Here is a 19,579-nt window from a genome sequence, read left to right on the forward strand (position 1 = left end):
ACACCAGCCTGATTCTTTGCATCCTGGGGATTCTGTGAGCTACTCAGTATCCTTTAATACACTTTTCCCCCCCTTCTTTTGTCCACTTAAACCAGCTAGAACGAATTTCTGGGCCTGTGACTAAGGACTCTAACTGATGCGCAGGCCGAATGGGACCACAGGGTCCGAAGCTGACTTCTCTCCATTTCCAAATGGGGTTCCCCAGTTCTTGTTCACTGGATCTGCCCTCATTGCCCCTCCTTTTGTGTTTAAGAACTTGCACCATCTCTCTTTTTAGCACTGTCTGGTGGCACTGCCTGGGGGCACGTCAGCTCTGGGTGCTTTTGGGGCCTGTGGCATTTCAGGTAAAAGCCAAGAGACAGAATCCCTGCCCCGCCACCTTGGTGGGGGACGCTGGGCGGGTCCGTGAGGCGATACGTGTGAAAATATCCCAGTAGCCTAAGGAGCTATCACAGACCTAGGAGGGGCTCGTCTGCTGGGATACCCTGAAAACAGTCACCGACAATGTGCAGGGTGGGCTCTGAATTAAAGCATGAACATCCTTACGCACACATTTTTTCCCCTATTGTAGCGCCAAGGCTGTCATAGCTCAGCTCTGAAACCATCACGATGGACAAAGATCAAAAGGCTTCGATCACATCGTGTGTGGGGAGGATGTGGGGGAATGGTATGCATGGGACTACCTACATGAGGGCAATTTGACAACAGCTACCAAAATAGAAATACATGCACTCTTTGGCCCAACAATTTCACTCCTAGGAGTTCATATCACCGATATAATCATAAGCACGAAAAATATGCACAATATTTGTTGCAACATTTAAAAAAATATATATATATAGCAAAAGATTGAGAACAGCTCCATCAACAGAAGACTTGGTTCAGTAATTCATGGAGTCTCTATATAATGGAGTACTATACAGTCGTGAAAAAGAATGCGTGCCAGCAGAAACGGTTAATGGGGTTAAAAAGCAAGTTGTAGAAGAGTCCACATGCTATGCCACCATTTGTGCAACAGAAAGCTTGAGAACACACAGAATATCTTTGAAAGGATATGAAGGACCTGCTGCTTCTGGGCAGAAAAACTAGGAGCCTGGGGTCCAGGGCAGAAGAATGTCCTGCTCTGCACATTTCAAATGTTTTAACATGCAGACGCATGACCGATTCAATTGCATACGTCTTTAAACAAAACAATATTATTCTAGGGATTGAAGTTGAGGTGTGAACTTCTAGCATATTCAGCTACCTGGTACAGTGCAAATCACTGCATCGGAGCGCCACGTGCCTCACTTGTAAGACAGGTGCAATGATATTTCACCTACTTGAAAGCAGGGGGCTGGGTTGAGGGCCTTTTAGACTTCTTCCCACGCTAGGACCTATAGCACAAAGGGGCCCAGGCACTGTCCTGTGCAGGAGTCCTCTTTGAGCAAAGCGAAATGTGACTCCCTCCGTACAGACTGTGGGGCCTGAATGACCGAGGCGGGGTGGGGCCGCGGAGGCTGTCGGACTGTTTGGAAATCCCTCCTTCACCCTCTGCCTCACCCCGCTAATTGTTTCCTCCCCTGACACAAGGACACACTGCCCTTGGGTTCCTACCCCCACTCCCCCAGCATCAAAACTTGCTCCAGGGAAAGGATCTATGATTCTCTTGTACCTTCTTCTCCTGGGGCTTATCAGTCCCCATGGAAAGAAAACTTTGCTTTGATAAAGGAAGGCAGGGAGCAGGAGGCAGAAGCCATCTGTTGTGAAACCAGCAAGGAGGTCCTGATGGGACACAGGAGACTGTGCCCCCGACGCTCTAGGGCTCTGGGCCAGCCGGGGACTTGGGGACTCGAGAGGGCGCTTCTGCCTTCCCATGTCAGCCGACAGCTCAACACCAGTCCCGGCTCACAGGGTGGCCTGTCACCTGGCACTTTCTTATTATGGATGTGCTGCTAACACACACCACAGCTGATTAGATAGACGCAGGCCCCGCAGGTTCTGACTAAATGACATTCCTCACTTCCCGAAGGCCCTGGAATCCTGTTAACCGGCTCCCCACTTCTGAGCCTCTATCAGCCCCACCCCTCCTCCTCCCTTCCTAGAAACGGGGAAACCGAGCACTGCAGACAGGAGAGGCTGTTGTCCTCCACTGAGGGGAGCTGGAGAAAGTCTATGCTGGGGTCATCCGCTTTCTCCCTCCCTAAGCTCCTGCCCAGACGGGTGGCCCACAGCCACATTCGGGGTCTCCTGGGACTCGGGTCAGTTTAGAGTCAGTGTCCAGTAATCTCTGAAGAGTCTAATTTTTACCTTTTGCCCGAGCAGTCACCCTGGTAAAGACTGCAGGTCCCTTTGGGGAAGGCTGGGAGAAAGATCTACAGTATGCTTTTTTGGCGGCGGACCAGGGTCCTTCCTCGAGGGGGCCTGGCCTCCCTTTCAGTCAAGGGGCTCTGAGTCTGTAAACTGGCTCAAGTCTGGGAACTGACTGAGGAGCCTGAGTCTGTATTTATGATCCGAGTTAGACTTTTGTGCACTTGACCTAGAACTTGATTGTGTATACAGACCAAGTAAGAATTTAGTTCACTTCTAGGAACACCATGACCAGCTAGCCAGTGCCGTAGGCCAGATTCTTCTCACTGCTGCTTTGGCTCTGCTGCCCCTGGGGGAACCATGCCCATCCTGTCCTTGGTGGTTCGGTGTTGCCACCCAGCCCCTGCCACTCGGATCCGATTATCCCCATCACATTTAGGATTTCCAGTTCAGTGGCAGCAGTCCCACTGTCATGTCTGCCCTACAAGAAGGCTGACCACAGAGCTCCTCAAGGACGCTGGGGCTTCCCTTACGAGTTGTCTGTCAAGGTCTTGTGAAAAGTGTGTCCTCTGGACCCTCATGGGTGGGGAACGGGGCGTGAGCAGGTCTCACCTGCTAACCTATGCTAATATTTGAATCTCCCAGAGCCTTTGCACATCTCCGTCTATAGCAGCGGTTCTCAACCTTCCTAACGCCGCGACCCCTTAATAATAGTTCCCAACCATACAATTATTTTTGTTGCTACTCTATAACTGTAATTTTCCTACTGTTATGAATCGTAATGTAAATATCTTTTTGTTTTCCGATGGTCTTAGGTGACCCCTGTGGAAGGGTCGTTTGACCCCAAAAGGGGATGCGACCCACAGGCTGAGAACCGCTGCTCTATAGTTTCCCAAGGCAGGCCTGGCATGTCAGCTCCACCTGGTGCAGGCCAGCTTTGGGCCCACGTTGCAGCCAACCAAGCCAACTGTTAGGGCCCTTCCTGGGTCCTGGAGGAGTCCATCTTAACCTTCCCAGCGGGCCCAGGAGAGAGTGTGTCCACCGTGAGTCAGCCCTGCCTACTCCCCTAAGCTTCGCACCCAAGAAAGGAGGTGATCTTCCCACGGGCTGTGCTTCTCGGCGCCCCGGGGCCAGGAAAACCTGCAAGGGCCCTCATAGGCAGGGCTGGTCCTCACTCACCCGCAAGGAACGCCAGGCATGCATGCCTTCAAGTCCTACAGGCTCCTTCCCAGGCTTCTGGGGCTCTGTCTCGACCCTTGTGCCCCAGGCCACCTCCGCAGGCCACGCCCAGTACCCAGCCCCTTGCACATCTAACACAAGGTCACTTGTCCCTCACCATTCCCAGTGCTGTATGCTGTGATAGGCTAATTCGTGCTGAGCTGTGAAGTGCTGGTTTGCAGGGTTCGAGGGGCACAGCGGCCTCTGTGGGGGGATAAGGTAACAGAGGATGATGCCAGACGCCAAGCACGCCACCCACGCTGCAGCTTGTGTCTTTAGAAAATCAGACTGTGGAGACTTGGTCAGGGGTGCTCACTGTGCCCCCTGGATCACAAGGTAGGCGGCTGTCCCCCTCGGGTCCCACGGACACTGACATGCTGGCAATAACTGAAGGCGCCCCCAGGCTCTCTGCACTTCTCATCACACACAGCAACGGGTGGCGTGAGGCCCTCCTGGCCTGTGGGTGCATGGCATTGCCCTGGAAGCAGTGGGGCCATCCATTTCATCTCGCGTGAGGTGGGCACCGCATGTCCGGCCCGAGGCTAACAGGGATGAGGGTCTATCACCACCTTGAAGGGCCTGCAGTGCAGGTGAGGAGAGATGACCGCATCCGCTGAACAGATAAGCCACAGGTGGTATCTACAGACAATGGAAGACTCGTCCATCTTAAACAGGGAGGAGATTCTGACACACAGCACAACGTGGATGAACCCTGAGGACCACATGCAACGCAAAATAAGCCAGTCACAGAGGGACAAGTACTGTACAATTCCACTTACACGATGTCCTAGGACAGTCAAATTCATAGAGACAGAAAGTAGAGTGGTGGCTGCCAGGGGCTAGGGGCGGGAAGAATGGGGAATTAGTGTTTAATGGGGACAGAGTTTCAGTTTGGCAAGGTGAGAAGGTTCTGGAGAAGGGTGGATGTTTGGAGAATGATGTGAATGTATTTAATGCTGCTGAACGGTACAGTTAAAAATGATCAAAATGGTAAATTTCATGTGATGTATATTTTACCACAACGAAAAAAATAATGCCAAAAAAACCCCCCCAAAAATGGAGTGGGCCTATCATCCCTAACGGCTGCCGTGTCTGGCTCGCAGGCAGTGAGGGCCCCAGGGGAGCAGACAGGGGCTCCCTAGGAAGGTCCAAACCCAAGGCCCACAGGTGGCCCCTCGCCTGCCCGTGGCCTGTGCACAGCGGGCTACGTCCTGCACCACCAGCTCCAACCACTCCACATGTAAAACTTTTTTCTCATTCTCACCCACATCTATTGTATGTTCTATTCCAGCCTGAACCACAGAGCCAGGACCTCAGAGAGCAGCTCAGTAAACCTCCCATCAGATGTTTAAAAACTCACCCTCAGCTGTGATAACTAACGCCGCTGAGCACCTACTGTGTGGGGGGCAGGGTGCTTAGGGTGGTACACTGCCTTCACAGCCGCCTTTGGAGGACGCCCCCCTCCCCTCCGCCCCCAACTCAGCGGATACGGTGGAGCCGGCTTCAGCTCAACCCTGTCCACACAGGGCACCCCCTTCCTGAAGCAGCCACCCCTAGAACGCTATACTCTTGACAGGTCCACAAAGATATCAGGGTGCTGTGGGGGTTTCTGATTATGGAGGACCGTTTGCAGCTTTCAAACATTTTGAGATGTTATTTTACTTTATGATTTTAAAAACGCGGTAAAATGCATGGAAAATCAATACATATATTTTTCACGGAGGGGAAGTCCTTCTCCTGTGGAGCTGAGCTCTCTTCCCAGAGGAGAGGGGACAAGGCAAATCCCGCTTCCGGAGGGCAGCCCAGCCCTTCCAGTATTTGGAGACGGTTCCAGCCCCTCCCCAAACTCATTCCTGTCCACGCCGGCATCTCCAATGCTTTCAACTCCTTTTCATACAACTGGATTTTGAGTTCTCGTACCACCCTGCTCATTAAGTCCTTGACCTTGAAAACTATTTACAATCTCATAGAAGAAATTAAGATTAAGGATTAAGAAACTAAATAAAGCCCAAATGAAATAAGGCCTGTTTATAATTAAGTATTAAATTCTGTGGTTCAGACTATAAAGAAGACGGGACAGGTTTACAGCACAGGGAGACTTCAGGGTGCCCGGGGCTCCAAGAACGCACATGGCAGGTTTGCCATCCCCACTCCAGCCCTTTCTGTTTTCAGGGGGGGCAGTTATAAAGGCCCCGAGCAGCTACAACCCTGTACCTCGAACTCCATCTGGGGTCTTGCAGCTGAGCGGACCGAGCCCTCCCGCACTTTGATTTTCTTTGATTTTTTCTATCCCAGGGATGAAGGTGATCTATTTTTAGTGGAGAGGCTGGTGTAAGTGAGGCGTTGCTATAGTGACAGCTGGTGGTTACAAACCAGGTCCTGCTACAGTTCCCAGTCATAAATAAATCCCAAACGCGGAGCCCAGGAAGAATGCAGCCTCGGAGACTCCCTGATCCAGTGGGGTCCCCCCCTGCTGTCCTGTCTGCAGGGGGTGCAGTTTACAGGCTGAGCCTCAGTCTTAGCTAGTGGGGGAGCGAATCAGGATGTGGGGCACTGGGCACTGTCCTTCACTGCCTTGTTGGGGACTGATGCTACACCTCAAGGACCAGGTGAGAAAAAACACCTGTGTCTGTGCTGCCGTGCACGCTGAGCAGGAGGTTGGTTGTGCTAGGTGAGGAGGCATGCGGGAATGACGACACGGCGCCGGCTTAGACTAGCCCGGGAGGCGGGACGCGTGTACGTACACACACGCCGAATTACCTACTGAGGCTGCACACACGTGCACCCCACTACCAGCAGTCCTAGCACGTATCCAACAGCAATGCACACAAACGCACAGGAATGCTCCCAGCAGCCCTGTCAGGACTCGCATATGTCTTCTTCTCCATCATTAAACACAAAATGCTACTCGAGGACAGAATTCACCATGCTCTTTACATGTAGTGAGTTCTTTTTTTTTTATTGGGGAATTGGGGGAAGGGGAGCAGACAAGTTGCTGTCCTTTTGTTCTTCAGTCTAGTTGTGGAGGACGTTGCTTCACTGGCCCAAGTTGGCACCATCATTGCGCTCTTCCCAGGTGAGGCAGATCAGTCGCCGGCTTCTGCTGCTCATGGTGGCTTGAGGGCCACTCACACTGGCTGCTGGCTACACACAGTAGCCCATGGCAACCCACTGCAGCCTACGCCGTCGCCGGCGACTCACGGCAGCCCAGCTCCAGGTCGAGCTGTTGTTCAGCATCTTAGCTGTGGAGGGCAGTGTCACTGGCCCTCGTGTGGGATCCGAACTGGGGCCCTCTGGCGTCCCAAGCCAGCTCTTAACCAATGTGCCACTCGGCCGGCCCCACAGGTAGTGAGTTCTTGATCTCATCTAGAAGCTGGAAGCCCACCTGACGCTTTCTTGGGTGCTGAGGCTCCTGGGCCCTTAGACCCAGCCCGGGCCAGTCCTGTCTGGGAGGGTCTGGAGGACAGAGCAGCAGCAGCTGTTCGACCCCAGCCAGGCTTTCCGGCCCGGAGCCTGAGTTGCCGAGCCATAGTGCCCAGTGTCACTATGTCTAAATCCATCCCCTTTCACGAATCTTCCTTCTCCCTTATTCCTCTCTTCATCCCACGAGGCTCTGCAATCTTGTCCTATTGTCTCGTGACACCTTCAGACATCCGAGGTCCTGGAATCACTTGTCTAGTGTCGGGGTTCTCTGCTTAGAACCGGGGGCCTCCAGAGGAAAGCAGCACCTGAAACCATGCTTCTTGCAAGCAGCCTCACCGCTCACAGCCCACGAGCGCTCCATGCATGAGCACCGGCTTCACTGACTGCCTCCATCGTCACTCGGTGCTTGTTGCTGGAACCTTCCTAATCTGTTCTGCCGGAGGGCAGAAAAGCGAAGAGGCACCCAGAGGGATAGCCCCAGCTACCCCTGCCTCCTTCCATCCCCACCTCAACTCTGGAGGTGTCAGTGCACAGGTGGGAAACTGAGGCACCGAGCAGTGAGCAAACTGACCAAGGACACGCACACCCTGCGCAGCTCGGCGTCCTGCCTGCCTGTTGGGTGCTGACTGCCGGGCCTCCTGAGTGACCCAGGGAGTCCTCAGGAGAGCGTAAATCAGGAGTGCGTAAACTAAGATGTTTCCAGGAAGCCCTGTCCGGGCTACGCCTTCCAGCTGCTGTCTAAGAGGGGCCCTTGGGCAGGGGCCACCACGCAGCGTTGGATGGCAGCTCCCTAGAGGAAACCAGGGCAGAGGGACGATGGGCTCTTCCTACCCGGCTCAGGGGGCCGTGAGCCAGGCCTTGTTAGACTTCTAGCCAAGACCAGCGTTCCTAGATCGTGTGCTGCTCCTTGGAGCGCGGTACGTGCTCCCATCTAATCCCAAATGCCTCCAGCACTGACTGTTAGAATCTGAAACGCCCCCCATAAAGCCCCATCCTTGCAAATGAGATGTGGTATGTCCTGTGCGAGCACAAACTCAGCAGAGAGGATGGAAGTCAGGGCTGGCGGGCCCGCGGACGGGCTGCTGGAGCCTGGGCTCCTGTCCCAGTGCCACCCTCACTACACTGGGGCCCCAGAGCCACCAGAGCTCTTCTCAGGACCCCAGGGGCTTCCTCTCACACAGGCACAACCTCCAGCTCCTCCTTGCCTACAAGACAGTGGACACACTGGCCGTTGCAAGGCCCTTCCCACCTCATCTCTGACCATGAGCTCTGCTCTGCCTCCTGCTGTCCAACCACAAAGGGCTCTTGTGTTTCTAGAACACACCACAGGTCTCCCTCCCTCCTGGGCCTCCATCTGCCTGGAAGGACCCAACCACAGGTATCCGTACCACCTACTCCCTCCTGTCACTCAAGCCCTAGCAGCCAGCTGACCCTGCGTCCTGCCTCTCCCTCCACAGTGTTCACTGCCATGTGGCATCGCAAGTGACTGTGGAACAAGCCAAACACAAAGGACAAACACTGTGTGATTCCGCTTGTAGGAGGTACATTGAGCAGTGACTTCACAGAAGCAGGAAGTAGCAGGGTGGGTGCCAGGGGCCGTGGAGAGGACAGAATGGGAGATGCCGTTTAATGGGTGCAGAGTTTCCGCTGAGGATGACGGGAAGTTCTGGAGCTGGCCGGTGGTGATGGCGGCACAACGGTGTGAGTGTACGCAGTGCCACTGAACTGTGCACTTGAACATGGTGAAGATGGTAACTCTTATGCATATTTCACCACAATTTGAAAAACCACCTTGGTTGTCTGCCTCACCAGGTATATGCTGCGCGTCCCCAGTGCCACGGGCACAGGGTAGACGCTCAGACGCTGGTGGGATTGGCATCGCATTGGTGGGCACTGAAGGTGGGCACTGTTACTACGGATAGAGAAGTAGTCTCCCTTCTTCTCTATCTGCTTGAAAATTTCCATTATAAAAAGCTAAATACGTATGTGTGAATGTGTGACTGAACGGACACTGGTATCTTTCGAGGCAACCCCAATCGGGACTCCAGGTGCCAGGCGGGCAGCCAGAAGCAGCAGGAGACTATGAGGTGACAGGGGGAGCTGAGAGGGACAGAAGGGACCACAGACGTCACTTTCCAGCCCTGCCTACGGCTTGAGGCAAAGAGCCACTGAAGCCTCCCCCAGGGCCAGGCGGTACTGGGCTGACATGTGTATCTAGACATGAGGACCTTGGAGTTTTGTTCCAGAGTGGTTGTCTGTTCATCCCGAAGAGGGCTGACAGGAAGGGGAGGCTTGTCAAACCAAGGCTCGCCATTGGTTCTGGACTCCGGTTCCACGGGGACAGAGTGCCAGCTTCCTGACACACCCTGTGACTTCCTGTCCAGTGCTGGCCCTCAGAGGGATCTCTTAAGACTCCAACTAGTTCTTACTTACTAACCCCCTGCAGAGGGTAGAAAAGTGGCTACTGTCAATTCCCTTTTATCTGATTAGCATAATCCTCTCCTAATCTTCCGTTTGCGGTTTTTTATTGGGATTGCCACATGCTCTTTTTCATAGTCTGGCTCTCTGTTGACCAAACAGGCCTGAAAGAAAAGGCTTAAGTCAAAATCGTCACTGTCTATCCCACGGAGCAGAGCGTGAGAACCAGAGGGGGATGAGTTTCCTCAGCTTTGCAAGGGAGCCGGCCGGGTGCTAAATGGAGCCGACATGGACCAGTGTTGCACGAATCAGAACTTTCCAGGGTATTTTATCCCAAAGGCGTCAAGTGTTCAAAATTCCACTGAGAGTCATCACGGACTGCCAAATGAGAATGCCACCCACAGGCAATCACTATGGGACTTAGGAGCTGCTGATCTGTCTGCCTTGATTCTCCTGGTTTGGTTGTTCTGGTTGGTCTAGAGGCTGTGGGGACAGGCGCGCGCGCGCGTGCGTGCATGCGTGCGTGCGTGTGACAGAGAAGACGTGTCACCGGAGGAACTGCAGGAAGCAAGGAGCAACATGTCCCGAGAAACGGCCCTGCCTCACACTGGAGCAGAGGGGACAGCAAGTGGTTCCTGGAAAAGAGTGAACCAGCCACAGAAGCAGCAAAAGGGTACCAGTAACCCGCGTCAAGTGCCTATGTACGCTTGATTACGGGGGAAAGGAGGATAAGTAAGAGACGGACATTTCCACGACCCTCGCAGAAGCTTTCTTAGCGGGAAGAAGAGGCCTCCTCTGAAATTCTTTCGGCTACAGGAATAACAGTAGGAAGAAGAGGGAGAGGCCGAAAAGGAATCAAAAACAAAAGCCCTGAAGCAGTCCTTATTAGAGAAGCAGAAGAACCTTAGAGTGGCTCCTTTTCAATCCTTCCCATAACAAGCAATTCTGCAGTGACAGCCTGTGACGCTGCTACAAGGCGTTGGGGTTAGAATGACAGGGGGGCCGCTTCCTCAGGGACATGGTCCCGGCCACTGAGAAGCCAGGAGATCCCATAGCAGGCGATTGGGATGGTTTTAGAGAGAGGGACGGTTAAACTGCGTCTTGAAAGGTGGGTAAGGTTTAGATAGGCAGGGAGCTGAGCGTAAATGCTCAGTGGATGTTCTTTGACTGTGTTTCCGCCACTTGGTGTTGTCTATGCCTGGCACCGTCTGAGGGGCCAACGCCTGTCACTGGCCTTGTCCCCGGCTCCTCTCACACGGAGACTCTGACAACAGGAAAATCAGGACACACCTGGATACCTGGGCTCTGGCCACCTCGAGGGGCCTCAGCCTGCTTCCCGGATCCCAGAGGAAGGTTCTGGAGAAAGCCCTGATTTCCCTGACCCTGTGGCCAGAGCTGGCATTTGCATGGGAGCATTTCTAAACCTTGGTCGACATGATAATTATTTTTGATCTCAGAAGTGTAGGAGACAGGATGACAGCCAGATTGGAAACACAGAGGGAGGAACCACTGTCTGGCAAATGCAAGGCTTTTCATAAAGAGCCCGCCGGTCCCCATTAGCAGAACCCGACTTTCAGTTAAATTGCAGGTTCAGATGTAATTCCAGAGTAAATGAGTGTTTATTACTTCATTATTTAAAGGGACAGTCTTTCTTCTTAAACCGTGTCTAGGGATCAAGTCCAGGATGTCTGTGATGCCTCGTACCATGTTCCTATGGAAATGCATAGGAATTTGCATCTGATTAGTTATGCTCTCCAGTTCCACAGGACCGAAAACTATCTGCATCCCAGAGCTGCTGTATCCTTCGCTCACACTAGGTCCACTAGGGGCCGTTCGGAAATAACTGGCTAAACTGCACATAGCAGAGACGTAGGCAAGTTTCCTATTTACGTTTTTCTGCTCTGACTCTCCCAGTTCTCAGATACTGTCCAGATGTTTGGCCAAAGCCATTTACTTACGACACGTACACTAGGCACTTTTTTTTTCTTTTGGCCACTTAGCATATCGTACTCCACTCGAGGGACACACTGAACTCACCCCTCGCTCTCCCCATCTTTACCACTCCTGGGCTGCGTAAGCCCGATGTCCCATCTGACAATGGGGCACTCAGGAATGTCCCATGTCCCACCAGCAGTGCGGCCCGCAACAGGCGAACTCCAATTCTTACAAAATGAAGGCTACCATCTCATTTGAGTGGGCAGGTCCTTCAGGCCCCAGGAAGCTAAGAATGCTGCAGAGTCCAACTGCCTGACTCCAGCCGCAAAGGCAAAGCCCACCCCGAGCCCACCGGTCACTGGAAACATCTCCATCACAGATGCTTCATCACTGTTCCAGCCACACCGGTCCTGACCCCCTGCACGCACAGAGGCTGTGGAAGGTCCCAGAAGCCAGGGGGATCACAAAGCAAGCTTCTCCCTCCCACATTAACCCTGATCTGCCCGGTGGCTCAGCCACACAGCGGAGTCGGTGGAAAAATCCGTCCTCCCCGACGCCCCAGCACCAGCTTCCTCTATGCCTGCACATGTCATTTTTAACAGCAGAAAACAACAGTTCCAATCCATTCTTACGTTCCCCCAAGCTGCTGGTTTGGCCTCAATGATTGACAATCTAACTGATCTCTACCCTCCTCAGGCCAGGTGGGCACGAGAGCGGAAGCAGCTTCTGGGAAAGGGATGCGGCGCAGCTCACGGGAGCAGCATCAATAAGGAAACATACCCACCTGTCCTTGAACTACAGACTCACCCTCACACCCACAGTTACAAGGGAGAGGCTGCACCCCGCTTTTTCAGGAATCTGCACGCCCACACATGCACACTCACACACGCCCTGGGGTTTCCGAGAACGGGGCCAAGGGCAGAGTCCTACCAAAAAGGCCATGGGGCTCCGACTGGCGCCTCTCGGTGCTTCGATCCGGGTCCTTGTGTTTCTTCTTGCCTCTGAGGCTGCCGAAGCGCTTCATCAGTAGCTGCGGCCACAAGAGCAGCAACAGGTGAACATACCAGGACCCGCGGAACCAGCGTCAGCCCCAGGTGGCAGGGAGCCAGGGAAGGTGTGGCATCCGCTGGCAGGTGTAGGGTGCCCGGCAGCGTCCTCACCGGGGCCCTGACACTGACGCAGGATGGGTCACTCGCGGGGCCAGCAGCCACGGGACACGCAGGGTGGGACTGGCCCTGCAGAGTGCTCAGGCTGCAGCAGCTGGGGCAGCCCGCTGCCTTAAGTACGTCCGCAAGAAGCTGCCGGAAGCACAGGCAGAGCCTCGCCGTGGGTTTGTTTATGTAGTTAAGGTCAGCCACGCACTCGGACACCCCGGGGTTTTTTTTCCTCCTTAAAATGAAAAAAAAAAAGGAGGGAAGGCTAAAATAAGCCACTGGAGCCCAGGCCTGCCAGTCAAGTGCGGGTCTGCAGATGTCTCTTTAAAAACACTGTAAAAGGAAACCACGGTGTACAGACAATCCTTGGCACCAATTGGCCAGAGCACAGTCCCATTATGACATGACATCACACAACTATTTTGATTCATGTGTTCCAGGGCTTCACGGGGTCAGAAGGCTCCGGCTGCTTCTTGGTAGAGAAGCCGCAAGTTCCTGGGATTCAGCTCACGGGTCCTTGTGACGAAAGAAGCAAGATCACCTGTAAGGAGAGGCTCTGGGGGCCCCCCGGAATTCACTGGAAGGGTCCTTCTCAAGTACACAATTTGAGCCCTGGTCTTGCTAAGAACTGCAGAATGACAGAGCTCAGAAAGATTTGAGAGGGTCTGGTCCAATGCCCTTCCGTTACCAATGGGGAAACTGAGGCTCGGGGGTGGGGTGGGGGTGAGGAGGAATGTAACTTGTCCAACATCCTGTGACTAACGGGCAGAACCAGGACTAGAATTCTAAGCCAAAGCCCTGAGCTAATAAAATGAAACAAAAAACCTGTCAGTTTGTAAGCGTTTTGCAACCAAGAAACAAACTTTCAAAAACACAAGACAAGGGAATACATTTTCCACCTTTCCCCCCTGATATCTTCACAAGGTTAAAGGGAGGTTCGGAGATCTGCTAGCTCCCTTTGTGACCTTGAGGAAGTTACTTCCATCTCTGGGTTTCAGTGTCCCCATCTGTGAAGTGAAGACGAGATGTGAGCATAGTAGGAGTTAGTCTGCTTCTCAAAGTTTGAACTTCTAATGGCTGTTCAGTGGGCCTTTATTTTCCTGCTGGGGCTGATGGATAGATACAGGGATGGAATATTTGTAACAAAGATGTAAGAACGAGCAAAGGAGAGAGGCCAGGCCAGGCTGACCCAGCACCTGTGGAAGAGCCTGACCTCCCGAAACTAGTTGAAAAAGCCACCTCCAGCTGGGTCCCCCCAAATACTAGTGATTATCTCTGTAGTTAAATATGACAGCCCAAACTATTGTGATGAAACTCTGAAAAAGACTAAGTAGAGAGGTTTTTGGAGTTTCACATTTAGATTTCCTTTTTTTTAAAAAAAATAAATAATTTCAGCACATAACAGGAATTGAAATGTTTTGATTTAAAAATAAAACAATAAAACAAAGCAGGAAGGTTTTAGGAAAGGAACATGAAACAAGTGTTCCAGTAAGAAAAAGGGGTGTATTTGATTAGAAAGAAAAGGAAAAGTTTTTATCTCAGTCCATGTAAACAGTCTCATCTTAGATGACAAAGTCTGGAGAAAGAGATAGGCTTTCAGTGTGCAGTGACTAAAAGTGAGTGCATTTAAATTCGTGCGGAAAATAAACAGCAACATAGGCACGCCTGATGGCTCCGTGGTCATTCACTCATCAGGTGGCTATTAAGCCGCCATCAAATGTACAGGGCAGCTGATGGAGGGGATTAGGGTTATGAACAATTCCAAGACGTTCTTGTCCTCTAAGGACTATGTTTTCATGAGTAAAATAATAACTTGCATTTGTTGAATGCCTACCGTATGCCAGTTGGAGCACTGGGCACCTCACAATTATTATTTTATTCCATCCTTCCCACAAACCCGTGGGGCAGGTATTATTAACATCATTTCATTTACAGCGAACAACTAATAGAGAAAAATAGCTTCACCATGATCCCACAGCTAACAAGTTGGGAGGACATGGACTTGACCCTTGTTTATCTGTTTCCAAAATTCCCGTCTTCCCCTCATACCATGCTTTTTCATACACATACATGGGAAAAATTCACCAACAGTAAGGCAAGAGCCTGAATAATGCCCTGGGTTGACTCCTGCAGGACGTCTGGGGACCACAGGGGACTGGTGTGATTTGGCAAGTTTCTGTCTCTATCCTCACTCCTAATTTTTTATCTCCAGGCTGAGGAATTTAAAGGCAAAAGAGAGAAGAACCATGTTTGAAAGTCTTCATTCCCATCACAGTTCATCTTGCAAACGCAGACCAGCTGAGTGGGGCGTCTGTGCCAAGCTGACCTGCTCACCTCTCTGAAGACACTTCCAGATAGCTGAGCCCCAGAAGTGGGGAAATGCTCTGGTCCCCTGTGCCCTGTGGGGCCAGAACCCACTGCTGCTGCCCAGCCCTGGGCTCCATACTCAATGAATTCACTCAGTGGGAATAGCTGGTGCCTTCACAGAAGGGAACGAGGATATAGCCACTGAAGAAGAGTGAAGAACCTAGATCGTTCAGGGTCACTGCTCTGTCATTGAGATGGTAACAGAATATTCTGAAAAGAGATGGTGGCATTGGCCTGATTCAGCAAACAGCTGTTTTTGGCCCAGCGCCATTCTCTGCTGCACTGGATGGATGGATCCTGGCCAGCTTTCGGTGGAAGGAGTTGGGGAACAGCGTGAAGTGCAGCCTTAAGAAAAGCGAGGTGCCGTCAAATGTGATAACCTTGACAGAGTACGTAAATCCCCCGAGAGACCCCAACGACACCAACATGTACTTCTGACCTTACGCAAAATGTTCTTGGGGACGGCCGAGTGGCTCAGTTGGTTAGAACGCGTGCTCTGAACCACAAGGTTGCCTGTTCGATTCCCGCATGGGATGATGGGCTGCACCTCTGCAACTAGATTGAAAACGGCGACTAGACTTGGATCTGAGCTGCACCCTCCACAACTAAGATTGAAGGACAACGACTTGACTTGCACTTGATGGGTCCTGGAAAAAAAACACTGTTACCCAAATTAAAAAAAAAAAAGTTCTCCCCAGGGTCAGCTTTAAACACGGGCAGAGAAGAGGCAGCTGGTGACACTGGATTCCAGAGGTGGAGAAGCGGTCACAGGCTGGAAAATGTTTACATGTAGCTCTCTAGGAGGCGAGCACTGGAAGCCTCATGCGTAGGCTGTGCTACTTCTGTGGTGCAAACACGCCAACCTTAGTCCATTTCAAAGTACCCACGTGGCATGGACGGGCTTGCAAAATTCCTGACAATTTTCCCATCAGTTCTCTCGCCTCTGGTGTCTTCCTGTGTGACTCTCACCTGCCTGAAATTCCTTAACTTGGGCACAAAGCTTCTTATTCCACAAGGAGAGCTGAATGCCGATGGAGAGGTGACACTGCAGGCGAAGTGACCCAGGGCCCTTTCTTAGGCACATTTGACTGACAGACTGGCGAGAGAGCACCACTCACAGGAGCACTAACCCTTTCTGTCTTCACAGTTTCCACTAGATGAGGGTCGCGGGTGAACCGGAGGTGACACTCCTTCACGCAGCTGTGACTTGGCGAGCAGGATGGTGTTCTGATGGGAATTTTTTAATTTTGATTTTTATTTTCATTTTTATTCAAGGGAAGGGTTGGTTGAAAAAAGAAGGAACTAATGACTCCCAAGCTGGAATCTTATTTTAAGATGTATTTAAAAAGGGGCAGGGCCTTCCTTGGATCAGACTTGACAAATCACTCTCCTGGCTGGTACCACGACCGGAAGCCTGGGGCTGGAGCAGATACCTGGGGCAGCGGAAGCCTTCATGTCTGAGCACTTCCCCCTAGGCTGAGGGAACACGGCCCCCCAGGTCACCGCTTCTACTAGTTCTACCCGGTTTACGGAAGAGCGCAGCGATAGGTAATGCAACTTGCATTCGTTGTGTAGGTTACTGTTTCGCTACTTCTAGTTTTCCAACTCTAAGCTTACACTTGACAGCTGGGAAGACAAAGTGGCACTGAGGTGCACACTGAGCTCGCGTCACTGTCTTGTGTGTGTCCACTCTCCCCAGCCAGATGGGAAGCTCCCTCGTCTTGGGGGGGCCGACCTGATGGGTGAGATGTAATCAGCACTTAATGGGTGAGTTCTCAGCGGTGGCTCCTGAGCAGGTACCAGGAGCAGGGTGTGCGCTGCACTCGGTCGCCTTGGGGCAGCATATCCTGTCCTGGGGCCCAGGAGGCTGTGCGAGGGCTCCCTGCCCTCCACAGGGCTCCCCCCTGGGTCAGCCAATGCTCTGCACTTACGCCAAGATGACATCCGCTGAGCGCAGGCCCCCCGGCAGGACAATGGGGATGGGTCCAGGTGCCCTGGCATCGGGATTTTACCAGGTGGGTGTCCTCTGCACATCTGGACATTGCAGACCGTTCAAACGCCAGAATGAGGAGGTGACTGCGTGACACATTGCAGGGCTGGGGGTGGGAGGTGGGAGGTCGGGGGATGGCAGGCAGGCAGGCAGAGCAGGCGCAGGCTCACCTCTGCTTCAGGGTGCCTGGGAATGGAAAGCTGTCGCCCCCTCCACGTGCAGCATGGGGCATTTCCATGCCGTGAGCACCGCCGAGCTCTTCAGTCCTGGTGTGTGAGACCCTGCTGACTCCAAAACGTGGGCAAACCAGTTCAGTCGTTGGAATTCCTTAGCTGCGAATTGGGAGGCCTGTTCCCACAGCCTGGGGAAGGTGCTAAGGTACAGGCGGCTTTGTCCCCATCACCTGGCTCTATTGCAGGCTTCCGGCCGTAGCCTCAACCGGGACTTGTCATCTCTCTGTGGTAGACACCACAGCTGATACTCTTCTTCTGTTTGTCACCCTGTTCCGCACATGCTCCTGCGAGCAGCAGGAGATCCTGAGAGCGAGGGGCCTTCATCGGGCCCCGGGGGTCACAAGAGAGTGCCATTCTCCTCTGTCAGACGCCCAGCCCAACACTGCATAGAACATCCCTCAAAACAACCCCCCAGGGGCCCAAACTACCTCTGGATTGCCAATGATATTGAAGTAAACTTTGAAAAGGCCTAGAACCTTCCTTATCCTTGAAGCCACTTTGGGTATTGTATTATGTGCAGCCACAAACAGTCTCCGTGACATGGTCACCAGGGGCCTGGATGACAGAGTAGCTGACACTCAGTGCCCGCCACCCTCACTGAATGCAGTTTGTTCATTCAGAGGACTGGCGCTTCTCACCCTACGTCCACACGTGCCCTCAGCCACACCCTCATGCCTGGGGGCTGCAGGGTGACGAGGCCCAGACACAGCAGCAGCCAGCAGGGCATCCGTGACTTAGCAAAGCCTTCTGTTCATCCCAAGTTTACAGTTTTCCCAAAGTACTTTCTACTCCTCCACCATGCTGAGAGGTAAGGGAGGACAGCCATTGATTTCAATTAAAGAAATAAAAAGAAAGAGGTTCAGAGAAGCAAAATGATTTGCCCAAGATCCTCTAGGAGGGAGGCCCATGGTAGAGGTGAGGTTAGATCCCACCCAGGGGCATGCAGGACCCCAGGCTGCCTTGCCTCTTCTCCGTCGGGATGTTGACGAAGTAAATGAAGACACGTCAATCGAACATTCACTGTGAAAATGTTGAGGATCATGTGACAGTACCTGAAAAGCACCCAGATTCCTGCAAGGCTGTGGGCCAAACACAACCTCGTTATGTAAGAGGGCAGCGGGTACCCAGAGCCGGGCCGGCAACATGTGTGAGCACAGATTTGCTAGAGCTCTCCTGCTGGTTGCAAAATCCTGTGTCATATTTCATGGAAAGTTCTAAAGGTCACCGTGGCACTTGACTCTGAGTGAGATCCTGTGTCACCTCCTCGGGGCCTTCCTCGTCCCTTCCCCAGAGCTATTTATGAGGCTTTGAGAGCCCCCCCACCCCCCCACCCCACCCTGCCCTGACTCAGGCGCCCATGTCCTCTCTTCCACGTCACTCAACACACTCACAGTCATGCACCGCCTCGTGGTTCCCCTGGGAGCTGAAGCTTAGAGGCTCTTTGAGTGACAAGAGGGTGATTTTCTTGGCAAACACAAAACACCTCAACTTGCAAGCTCATACCAGGGACGCCTAAACCCAGCGGCAATAGGGGAATCTTAATTTAAAAAATACAGACAAGTACAGAAAAAGTGAAAGACCACGGCAGTACTTCTTTCTAGCAGGCCGGAGTATAGCACCCAGAAATCCCTAAATACCCTTAACATTTGGGGGCCCTATAGGCCTCAAGGAAGGGCTCAGTGGGGGCCTTATTTAATCCCTTCCCGTGGGCCCTGCAGCCCCTGGGGGGGTCTCTACGCCAGGCCAATGGCTCCGAAGGTTGCAAGGACAGTTGACGAGGACCTGCTCCTAACTCCAGCTTTCAGACTAGCCCTGAGGGTGAGCCCTGGATGCAAGGGCCACAGAGCAGTGGCTTTTAAACACTACAGGCCAAAGATCACAGAGGCCAAGCATTTACAGGTCCTGCTTTGTTCTCTAAGTTATGTCTTGGAAAGGCCAAAGTGATACAGGAACGTGCGAAACCCTTGGTCAGGGTCAAGGCCGTGGAAACTCACAGGCTCAGCAGAAAGCAGAGTGCGTTCCATCCGGGCCTTCACCTCCCAGCAGCCCAACACGCTGCATCTCCTGGAACCTGGGGCTCCTCAGGGGGGACCCCAGCTGCTCCTGCACTGCCTTCATTTGGAAGCCACTGGTTTAGAATACGAGGCCTGAGCTGAAGCTTGACCTTGACCTGTGTCTCCCGAATAGTGAGCTACAGCATAACACACGGTGACCAACAGCCCCCGTTTAACATTCTTTGGTCAAGCGTAGCACCTTAGAGCAATTTAGGTTCACTTTTCGGGCATGCGATGTTGAGACATTTACTTTATTCTTCCACATTTCTCCCATAAAAGAGATCATAATATAGCCTGAGCCCATTTCACAGGCGTTTTAAGGAAATCAAATGAGATAAGATAGCAAAGTTACCCTGTAAGCTGCAGAGCCTCACAGCAGCCCAGGACCCTGTGTCTCAAAGACATTCTCAGGGAAAAGCCGCAGTGAGACCGTAGTTACTGTGACTCCGGCGGCTGACCCTGGACTGGCTGCCTGGGCCTCTGCATCGGACGGTGCTG

General features: G+C 52.7%; 1 protein-coding gene across 4 annotated transcripts in view; it reads right to left on the bottom strand.

Moving 5' to 3' along the window:
- The window catches only part of PRKAG2 (protein kinase AMP-activated non-catalytic subunit gamma 2), a 234,990-nt gene that overhangs the window by 127,838 nt on the left and 87,573 nt on the right, over positions 1-19,579 (bottom strand). The window contains exon 1 of one of the 4 annotated variants that reach the window (XM_019655406.1): positions 12,214-12,581. The exons of the other annotated variants lie outside the window; for them this stretch is intronic. Coding sequence (XP_019510951.1) covers positions 12,214-12,307 — 94 coding nt within the window. The 5' untranslated portion in view covers positions 12,308-12,581. Of the gene's footprint in view, positions 1-12,213; positions 12,582-19,579 lie in introns of those variants that run through there. 4 annotated transcript variants of the gene reach the window in all.

This window comes from Hipposideros armiger, unplaced genomic scaffold, assembly GCF_001890085.2.
Source record: "Hipposideros armiger isolate ML-2016 unplaced genomic scaffold, ASM189008v1 scaffold_239, whole genome shotgun sequence".
NCBI lineage: Eukaryota > Metazoa > Chordata > Mammalia > Chiroptera > Hipposideridae > Hipposideros > Hipposideros armiger.